The 11475-nt window shown below is 33.2% G+C and overlaps 1 protein-coding gene across 4 annotated transcripts; it reads right to left on the minus strand.

Annotated features, from left to right (window-relative positions):
• Positions 1–2876: 2876 nt before the first annotated feature.
• LOC122316626 (D-2-hydroxyglutarate dehydrogenase, mitochondrial) lies at positions 2877–10531 on the minus strand. 4 transcript variants are annotated; one of them, XM_043133302.1, is made up of 16 exons: positions 10353–10531; positions 9941–10257; positions 9434–9535; positions 8929–8976; positions 8458–8528; positions 8097–8215; positions 7784–7879; positions 7571–7680; positions 6608–6688; positions 5741–5841; positions 4757–4865; positions 4497–4602; positions 4045–4130; positions 3842–3967; positions 3640–3733; positions 2877–3208 (listed from the first exon to the last, which is right to left on the minus strand). In XM_043133302.1, exons 1-15 carry the CDS (start codon positions 10465–10467, stop codon positions 3641–3643), a joined length of 1680 nt encoding a protein of 559 aa, XP_042989236.1. In that variant the 5' UTR covers positions 10468–10531; the 3' UTR covers positions 2877–3208; position 3640. The 4 variants fall into 4 exon arrangements, with proteins under 4 accessions (XP_042989236.1, XP_042989238.1, XP_042989239.1 ...); XM_043133304.1 differs by lacking the exon at positions 10353–10531 and having other exon boundaries at positions 9976–10184; XM_043133305.1 differs by lacking the exons at positions 9434–9535; positions 9941–10257; positions 10353–10531 and adding an exon at positions 9069–9374.
• Positions 10532–11475: the final 944 nt, after the last annotated feature.

The raw sequence follows: 11475 nt of genomic DNA on the forward strand, positions 1-11475 counted from the left end.
AAAAAAAAAAAAACAAAAAATCAAATTGTACTAGCAGCAGCACCTAGCGATGGGAGTAGTACTATCCATTTTGAAAAACGATTGTGCGGCATTTGAGCAATCTACAATTTTATACTATTTACTATTTTATTATTATTATTTTACTATTATTTATAAAATATTTTAAATTATCTCACTATCCAAATACAACCAGCATGTCAACAATCTATGTTCCATCTCTAGCATCACTAGAAATTTCCACATTATAAGATAAATTTACTACACTTGTTTTTACGAAGGTAGTATAAATGAGATTTTGATTTTTCAGAGACTCATGGCTCTCCGGTAAAAAGACAGATTATAAAAATAACTTTTATCAGTTGCAGGTGAGTCTATGATATGAACAATAGAAATAGGAGGTGTCCCCACCAATTTGAGGGTGTAAAATTCACTTTCACACCAGATCCGGTTTTAAGTTTTTTCTTATATTTTATTCCTTTATCCTGCCAATGCAGGTTTCCTTCGTGCTGACAAGGCACCATCTAAACTCGAGTTTGGCTCGACTCCTTTATTAAATGAATGGTCTGTAAAATAAAAATTATGAAACAATTCGTATAAAACTTGGATCGACCCGTATTAGCTCATATAAATTTGAATGACTTCGAACTTATTATTTTATATAATGTAAATATTTTAAATATTTGAAGAGGATAGAAAAAATAATGCTCCTAATACTAAAAATATTACTTGAAATTTTATGAAAATAATTATATCTATATACGTATACATAAGCTTTATAAAATATTAGCAAAAAGTTCAAATGTCTGTCAATATGTTTAGATAAAATAATAAAATACAATACAATTAATAGCAACTGTTGAACAAATCGAAACCCGGTCAACTATTAAATTAAGTTGTTCGTGACATATAAATTTTAACTCGATGATAAATTTGAACTTGACTTGTATTCAAATAAAAATTAAACAAACAAGGCTTGGTCACTGGTTACTCGTTTGAACTCAACTCGTTTCCATCCCTAAAGGACATAGTGTGTATAACACCTAAGATTTGTCAAAAATATCAAAATGATGTCTTAACCCTTTTTATTTTATTTTTTTAAAAAATTATCTATTCCAATAGAAATATGATTTATCAATATATTTTTGTAGAATATATAAATATATATATACATACATATATATATATATATACACACATTATTCACTTTCAATCCATATATAGGAACTTTTATAGCGCCCTAAGCCGATATCAAATAATGTTAATTTAATTTTTATAAGGATAATTTTTATACACAATCAATAAATTAGGAGTTATTTGGATTGAAAAATCATTTCATCCCATTATTACAATTTTTTTAAAATTTTTACACAAAATATAATAAATAATTCAACTTTTTCAAATTTCAATTCAACTTTTTTCAAATTCAAAAACAATAATAATATTAAAAAATAATATTCTAACAATATTTTATTCAACTTTCATCTAAAACTGTCTCATCTCACCTCACTATCCAAATAACCCCTAAATGTTAACATAGGGAAAAATTTCAAGTTATCTAGTTGTTACTCTTAAAAGACCAATGTAGTGAAGAGATTCAAACTCAATCAATAAATAAGAGTAAATAACTTTCTGCCCGACCGTTTTGAAGATCAAATAGTTATAAACTTTATAAGAACTTGACTGTTGTGATTAAGCAAAGGACAAATCAAAGTCGGAAAGCAGTATGGTATCAGTCTTGTAGATTTGAGAGGTGGGTGGAAACTTTCTTTTGAACCCTTTTGCTTTGTGCAAGATTGTTTTGTGTTCCATTTCTTTGTTATTCAGCTAACACGTAATAATGAACCCGGGTTTTTCTAAGTATCTTCTTTATCTTTTCGGCATCTTTTAAGGCATGTAATTCGAGGGCCATGCCACACTAAGATAAGCATATTCCAGCCTTGATTAGTGGAGATGTTACCTAGCATGTCCATTGGGAAATCTTAAAGTTAAGAATATTTGAAACAAGTTTCAAAATAATGCGAATCAAGATATCCTCAAGTTATTGTTAAAGAGTCTCAAATATGAATGAGACAATCACATAAAGTAAGATCATATAGTATTTTATTGAACATCAACAAATGTTGCATGACCAACTTCACTTGACTATCTCTCTCCGACTATGAGATTTTAGGAGAGATTTGGATTAAAAAAAACCTTTTAACTCATCTCACCTCATCAAATTATTATAATTTTTTCAAATTCTTATACAAAACATAATAAACAAATCAACTTTTTCAAATTTTAAAAAAATAATATTCTAATAATATTTATTCAACTTTCATATCAATTTATTTCATTTTAAGAAATTAAGGGAATCTTTTTCCCTATTAAAATTTGATGACTTCGATGCTTTATCATTCTTTTCTTTTCTTTTTATAAAAGAAAGACTATTAAAGGGGAGAAGAAAGAAGAAAAAGAAAGGGCCTGGCACGGGCAGCGTGAAGAAGACAAATAGAAGTAAGATTTTGGTGAAAAAAAAGTTATTCCCCGAGTGTTGCTTTTGCCAGTCAAAATTCGGATGCCTTTGAGCAGTGCATCTTTGCTAAAGGCATCCGGAGTCCGGACTAGGAAAGTTTCAACAAAAACGTTTTTTTGAGTCAAAGATGACTGAACATGGACACGTGAAAGTAGGCAGAACAGAGGTCCACAATAAAACATGCCCACGCCCAAACCCCTTTCATTGATTTTAACAGCAACATGAAGAGATTGACTTCTGCTGTTGTGTTAATGTAAAACCACTGTACCAACAGCCAACAAGGTCTATATGTTCTTAGAAGTCATATCATACGAGCATCAACAAATGGAAGAAAAATTTTAAAATGATTGAAGCCTTGATCTAAACATGAAAGTGGCTCTGATTCATAGGTCATGCTTTTATTCATTGAGTATTCAGTACCTTTCACTTTCAGTTACCCTAACACACAGCTTATTGTCATGGAATGGAGTTTGCAATCTGTCAAGTGCCACAGTAGTGGTCTGTATTACAACTTTCTTCTGCAGTCAGATACTTGTCTCTAAAGAGCATCTCAAACTTTTGTAGTTTACCCCATGAAGTTAGACTTGCATCCTACTAGCCTGTAGCTCGGTCTGTCCACTTTCTTCAACTTGAGACCAGACCATGTTGCTGGCTGCTACCTCAGGCTCAGGGTGTGGTCGATTGAGCTTTGGACTGTATTAGATAAACATGAACACACATCAGCTGAAAAATAACATAAATAGTAATAATCCTCTGAAGAATAAAATTTTGAAAAGCTTTCAAGAAATATTAGGTTTGAGCAGTTTTTGACTCTGGATATAAAAAATAACTCATCTGCACCTTGATTTTGATTGATTTGTGACGTGAGATTTCTTAAAGGAATATTAAACAATGTTATCCCTCTTTACCCAGGAAAGCATGTCCCTCATTTCAGGTAAAACTGGCTTAATTCACAAGGCTATTGTTCGTTCCCCAACTACCTTCTAAATTTCAGAAGCAAGCCATGCAATTACTCCTTTTTTTAATATGTAACTTTGAAATTGTTCTTCACGAGCTAAAAATCGGAATGATAAAGTGTGATAATCTAGGATGAGGAAAAAAGCATCATAGATCAAGTCCCTCACCTCAGCTGTAAGAAAGGGAGTGTGGAAGAACTTTATATGGGTTCAGTATCCCGTTGGGGTCCATCAACTTCTTGATGGAAGCCATTAGTTGCACCTGTCCAAACAGATTCTTCTTTCACACATCTCTATAAAGTGACTGGACATTACACGTGTTAAAAGAAGACGATCATCTTAGATGTTTAGCTTTTCACAAAATGCTCACACTTTCGCGTGATTTGCTGTAGAAAATCTTATTAGCTTTCATCAGTCCCAAGCCATGCTCTGCACTAATACTCCCACGGTGCTTAGATGTCCATTCATAGACAAAGGGCTCAATTTGAGCTAAGATCTGCAATTTGCTGACTATATCAATATTAAACCGTGTATTACATAAGCAACCTTTTGGAGTATGCTGAAGGAAATTACCATATCGTCATACTGTGGAGTTGAAATATTAAGATGCAAATTTCCATCTCCAAGGTGACCATATCCAATTACTTTAGATGAATCACCTAAAAGTAAAATGACAATAAATATATTAAGAAACTGGAGTTTTAGACTAATAATACATACCAGTTCTGTGACATGAAAGGTCATGATACCACCGACATAAACAATTTTTTATTCTAAAGAAATAGTAGAGCTTTTGCAGGAATATATGTTGACAAATTAGAAACTGGTCACACTTAAAACAAGTTAAGGGCACGTACAATGTATGTTTCCACTATTCAAATTAATATTTTGCACAGGAAACCCTGAAGGTCCACATCCACACCCTATCTTACCCAATCACTGAAGGGGGGATACACATCTTGCCACCGAAACAAGAAAGAAAACAATATCTCAAAACTCGGGCAGACATTAAAAAGTTGTCTTACCAAGCCTTATTCGCATTTCCTCGACAAGATTGTACATCTTTTCTACAGGTAATGACAAATCATATTTGTAAACAGCTCCTGCTTTCATGAGTGCCTCTGCTACACCCTACAATCATTAGGAAAAAAATCCCACTGAGCACATTATTATAACATCTTAAGAAGAAAATTACGTTAGATGTGCTTCCAAAAGATATCTAGGACAGTGTGAACATAAGGTAATGTATAAAGAAAGTCAATGAACATAAAAAAATAATGTTCACCTCACGTATACGCCAAAATGATGAAGCTTGGTTTATGTCTTGTGCAAGAACACCATCGGAAATCAAACCACCTTCCATGGAGCGAAGTAGGAAAGCTTCAAGCTTTTCTCTGGATAAATTAAATAAAAGTATAGGATCTTAGAAAGATGAAGATGCCACCATTTCCCCCAAAAAAAGGGAACATGTGAACAATTTTGTGAAGACATTTAAGAATCAAATTACATTCTAAAAATATAACCACGCATAAATTAGATATCACAAGCCTAAGGATGCTATTGGCATCCATAAAGCAACTAACTGAAAATCAGATCATATTGTAAAAAGTGTAAACAACTGTTAAAACAAAAGTAATGAGGAACTTGTTAGGTTGAGAATCTGTAACTTGATTTAAGCATATGATGAGGTTTGTGTTGGAGAATTCCACGTTGGAATCCCTGCAACTTCATCTGAGGTAATTTTTCATGAAAATTATGAAAAACAGAATCACTTCCACTTTCTCCTAAGGTCTGCAGTTATAAACCACATTTCACACAAGCTTTCAGTAAGTTTTATGTAAAAAATGAGGAGTCACAACCAGAGTTGGAACAGAGATTACACAGGGTCTAGATGTGATTCAGTTTGTGAACCTTTCTAGAATTCCACAATATCGTTCAATTGCTTCTGTAATAAAATAAATTGATCCATTTCTTGTTCTTTTCCTGTGCACTAGCTTTATATATTGATACAGGAGGGTAGCAACTGTTTATTAAAAATACCGGACCCTGCTAAGTGGTTACACAATGCACAGAGTCAGATACCTGCCCAGTGCTGGAAGTTTGGAAGGAGAAATGCTAAATGACCAGCAATTGTATTAGCAAATCAATAGGGGCCAATAAGAACTAAAGTTCAAGACAACTTTCTTTTCTCTTGCCCTCATTAAGAGAGAGAGATTATTTTTTGTACGAATAAAAGCAATTAACAATCAGAAACAGGCAAGGACCATACTTGTCATAAGATTCATCACTGCCAGTTGTCTCAATCAGAGCATAGAAGTTGTGCATTGAGGGAGGTAATGGATTCCTAACACCTTCCAAATGATTCAGAACCTGTTACATAAACTACAATGAGTACGCCTCAAAGTATGCAATGATAAAACAGAAAATGCCACCCATTTTTTCTTCAAATATACAAGAAATTCCTCAGGACCATTTTCTTGATGTGGAAATAATTTTTTTTATCGGTAAATAATAATTTTATTGATGATAGAAAATAGGCATAGCCAAGTACATGGGGTGAATACAAGAGCAACACCTACCTAGTAGGCTAGGGATACAAATAAGTCATGAATATTCATGCCTTTGAAGTCTATTACAATCCACCAATGAAATAAAGCATTAAAGAAAAACATTCTAAGCTTGTTCATTGACCACTCGCGAATTAATAAAGAATTTATTAAAAGAATTTGTCAATTTACAGTTGATAATTATAAAGCTGTTACCTCCGAATTTCACATATTACAATACTGCACGTATGAATCAAGTTCTAACCTTGCCTACCAAAATGAAGAATGATTTCATCAACTACAAGTAGAATAAATAAGAACACAAATAAACCCACAAAATTTGAAAAATCTAATTATAAACGGTCACATATACAACAAACATTCATAAAAGTATACACTGAATTTGACCATTAAAATTACATTCGTAGAAACCTTTTTTTGATAAGTAATAAACTTTATTGAACAAATGCAACAAGGAAAAGCCCATGTACACAGGTAGTATACAAAAGAGACACCTAATTACGCATACGTAGAAACTATAGATAAGCGAAAAACAATCTCATCAATTACACCAATTCCAGAATGATTACCAGATCCAGTGACTGATTATCCAAAAATTCAAATGCAGATAAAACCTCCCCAAGTCTCCTCTTTGCTTCCAGTAGAAGTTTCTGACAAACGGTTAAGGCAAAAGGTCAAAATCTAGATTTTCCTAACTAAACCTTAAGATAAGAGGTACATGGAGGGTGAATGGAAGTGCAGAAAAAGGTCAAAATCTAGATTTTCCTAACTAAACCTTGATCATTCAAGAAAACATAAATGAGAGAGATCAATATAACTACTAATCTACAGGAAATCCATTAGTGTAATGTGATACCCCATTCTGATAAGTGATAAGGGTAGGTGGTGTAGGGGATCCCACATTTGCTAGGGAGGAACAAATTCTTGCTCTTTCTAATGTTCCAATGGGGCTCGAATTGTATCATTGACTAGTTCTTTTGGAGTATAAGCCATGTTACTTGGGCCTTCCATTGAGGCATTACATGCAAAGCTCTAGGCCCCAGAATTGTTATAAGCAAAATTTAAGTGAACATTGAACACCATTTTTTTTTTTTTTCTATTCTTTTGGGAGCAACTTGAGCATACCAGTAGAAGTTCAGGTATGCTGTGTCATAAATTACTACTTTTCAAATTCAACATTATGTGAGAATGAATTCATTTTCTTTCTCTTTCTGATGGAGGTAACGCTAAGGAGAAGTTCATAGTTTCAGATTTATATAACCAGGATCTATTTGATTTAACCTTATCTAATAATCTTCTTGCCCTGCATGAATAGAAGGTTACTTTTCTTAATCTCAGGATTCTTTTCTTCTCCAGATTATAAGGTCACCACACTAGTTTCAGTATGTTCTACTGCACACACACACACACACACACACACACACAGAATAAAATTGTATTATTGTGTGTGATGCATTTTGGCACATAATTTTCCAAAATACCGTTTACAGCATCAAACTTATGTTTCAAGTATTGTGCTGAAATAGTCATACCTGGCAGCTGGAATAGTCTTTACATGCAAGAAAAGCGAGATTCACTGAAGATAGTTTTGGAGGAGTAAGAATGGAAACCTTGGTTATAATTCCCAAGGATCCTTCACTTCCTACAATGATAATAGCAAACATCCAAGCACTTGCATCATACAATCAAAGCTATAGTTCTTTATATTAAAGGTATCAATGCAGTTTAAAGTGTTTAATACATACCTATAAATAAATGCTTCAAATCATACCCTGTATTATCTTTCCTTAGAGTCCCAAGCATGTCAAGCACATCACCATTTGCTAAAACTACTTCAATACCTGTAACAAATGTGTAAAATATGATTAAGAAAGATTTAATAAATTCATCCTATGTTATAATTGATAACTAGCCACATGCATATTAAATGAAAAAATATAGGATGAATTAATTGATAACCAGCCACTTGCATATTTAATGAAAAATATATACATATATGGACTTTGAAGCATACAATATTACGCTTTGTGTAAAAGTTTAACAGGCAATTAGCCTCACCAAGTACATTTCCATGAAGAGATCCATAACGGACAAGACGCAAACCACCAGCATTAGTTGAAACATTTCCACCAATCTGGCAGCTTCCTTTTGCACCCAAGTCCAGTGGCATAACAAATCTGAATGGAAGCATGAACTACTTAAATACGAAAAGAGCAAACATGCCAAATTCCCATTTTGTATAAAGTAAATTGGCAAAGAGCCATGACACAAACCAACAATTCAACAATGTGACACAATTATACATGCAGTACTGCCCTTAAAACTATGGTTCTATGAAATTTGAACCTTTTATTTTTGTAACCAAAACAAATTACATATCTCATGAGGAAAGGTAACTGATGGTTTAACAGAAAATTACCCCTGGTTGTCCAGAAAAGAAATCAGGTTTTCCAAGATGCACCCTGCTTCACATACCAATATGCCACTGACCTGAAAAAGGTGCAAAGGACAATCTATCATTAATCACTCACACAAATTGAGTGAGAAAGAGGGCTTTCTCCCACCCCCCACCAAAAAAATTCTAAATGACCCAAAAATGCATCTAAAACTAAAATAATTACTGGGTCATTAAGAACTGGATGGTTAAATCAGTCAGCTTTTAAATCCCTAGCTTTAGGATTTCCAAATTTCATTCAAGGAGAATAAGCTATAACAGTAAGACAAGGTCCAGCTGTTGGAGAGAAAGGCGAGCAATTATTGTGCCTACTGCTATCTCTTAAGAACTGAAGAATAGAGAGGGCCAAAATCAATTTAATAACACAACTCAATGAACATATAAGTAGGAGAAATCCCTCAAAACAAGAACACTGTAATGTTCTGAAATATCTACCTTGTCAAAAGATACGACGTTTTTCATTGAAGCCATATTAATAATCACCTGTACAAGTGTCGCAGAAAAAGCTATTCAGTCAGATAATGAATGGGAAAGAAGACGTTATTCATGGAGATAATAAAGGTAATAGGCATAACCTCAATCTCTACCGGCAGTGAAATTACAGGCATGTTTGGACACTGAGAATTCTCAAAACTTCTCGTAATTTCATTCCCAAACATCATTCAAACATAAAACACTTTTCAATTTCAAATTTTCAATTTTTTCATCTAATCATTATTCAAACAAGAAAATCAATTCAACTTTTACAAACTTCAAAACAAAAATTATATTCAAACTATTTTTTAACTTTATAAAAATTTTATTCAACTTTTTCTCTCCCCATTCCCAATACCCAATAAACCATCTTCACTCTAACTATTTCACTCCTATTCACAAAATTATGATACTCCAAGTGTCCAAACCTGCCCAAGAAACCAATAATTGAAACCGAATACATTACTTCATCAAAAACAGGAACACTTCCTCCTACAAGGCCAGTATTTCCACCCTGGGGTACAACAGCCAAGCTTCTGGAATTACAGTATTTAAGAACCCGAGAGACCTGCAACAGGAAAATGAAATAATATAACAAACGAAATGGAAGAACCTCTTATTTTGATAACTTATTCTCCAATAAATTTATCTCATATTGGAGTAAACGAGCGAGGCTGGTTAAGTATGCATAGTAATAATCAGTCATAACAAATGCGAGTGATTGATACATCTGCATCAAACTCAAATGCTTAGTGGATTAAGATGGTAAAACCTCTGTGTTCAGGTCCCCGTCACCTTGAAATTAAAATGTATTGTTTGAGCCAATAGTTTTGGCCAAAAAGGAGTTTTTTGTGACTCATTAAACTTAAATTGCTTTTTTTTTTTTTCTTTTTTTTTTTTTCACTTAAAAGTCATTTTTCAAAAGCATTGAACAAAAAATTAATAAGCGTTGCAAAGACAAAGAAAGAAGAACCTCTTCAGTTCTCCTCGGTTGTAGTAGAAGCTTACTGGACCCGTTGTACTTCCGCATCCAGTCCGTGTTTGCAGAAAGAAGCCAGTCCTCATCCTGAATGACATTTTTTTCGCCTAATACGCCCTTAAAATAGCTTATATCATCGGAATTCAAAGTCGAAAATGATGGGTTCCTCTGAATCGTTGCCGCCAATGAACCAAAGAGTCTATTCTGGATTCTGATAGTCTTTCCAAGGCCGGTCCCCGCAGTAGGATCCCAAAGAGTTCCTCCGAATCTCCCCTTTTTATCCGCAATATATGGGCACCAATAACAAACGCCTGTTTTAAAACCCGGACAAAGATATAGCACACGAAACAAAAATGGCGTCACATAATTGGATAAACGAAGGGAGAATTGTGAGAAAGAACGTTACCCGAGGAAGAGAGACGTAGCGGATGCTCGGCGGAAGTTGGATTCGATCGAGGACCAAGGAGGAACTTCGATGATGAGTAATGAATGAGACGACGCGCAGCTTTCAACCTCTCCATTGCCAATTCGTTTGGCTTCCAGGTGAGGTCGCAGCAATTTCAGGTTATTGTATGACGCGGACGATAACACACTTTTACTCGGACGTGCCATTCTTTAACTACAAGTCGTCGAGAGTTTTCGACATTTTTTATTTTTTTATAAAAAACTGTTATAAATATAAAGAGATTATACAAAATAAATCTACAAACCGATATGATTTTATAGAATCCGTTAGATCTATTTTATAATAAAAGTAATTTTACAATCTGACATATTATATCAAACTATATCAGTTTATGAACTTATTTTTATATAATTTATTTGTGATTAAAATATTTTCCTTTTTTCAATTGATATCGGGTGTTAAGGATCAACTCCAGACTAAATTTAAAGGTGCACAGATCCTCAATAACAAGTTTTTTATAAGTATATTTCGGATAATTTAAGATAAAAGTTTTTCATTCGATTGTGTTTAAAACTTATTTAAACTAAAAAAGATTAAAATTATTTACACAAAAAAATATTTGAACATTAAACGTAAGGGGAGCATATCCTCAAGCCCAATACACCACCAATTGAACCAAGTTCTTGGGGTTGTTTTCCTCATTTTAAAAGAAATCAATTTTAGAAATGAAAATGCTATACACCAATTTTTTTTTTTTTTTCTCTTTTTCAGAAATGTTTGATGAAAATTTATTTGATCAAAATTTTAAAATATCATTTTCTCGGATGATCGGAAAAGAGACCCTCCGATTCATGGATTTTGTACCACCTAATAAGGTTGTGATGCATTTAGAGGGAATATCCTCCGCACATTGTATAAGAGACCTCTTTCTCTTTCTCTTTCACTTTCACCATCATTTTGTGGACGGAAATGGTCATTGAGCCTAAAACTATAAAAAAAATGAAAAAAATATACCCACCTTTCTCACATATCACAAATCATACATAATTTTTTTTTATCAAATGTATGGTATATTAATAATGAGTAGAAAAATTCAATTAGTTAATGAATAATAAAATTAAAA

This window comes from Carya illinoinensis, chromosome 7 (assembly GCF_018687715.1).
Source record: "Carya illinoinensis cultivar Pawnee chromosome 7, C.illinoinensisPawnee_v1, whole genome shotgun sequence".
Classification (NCBI taxonomy): Eukaryota; Viridiplantae; Streptophyta; class Magnoliopsida; order Fagales; family Juglandaceae; genus Carya; species Carya illinoinensis.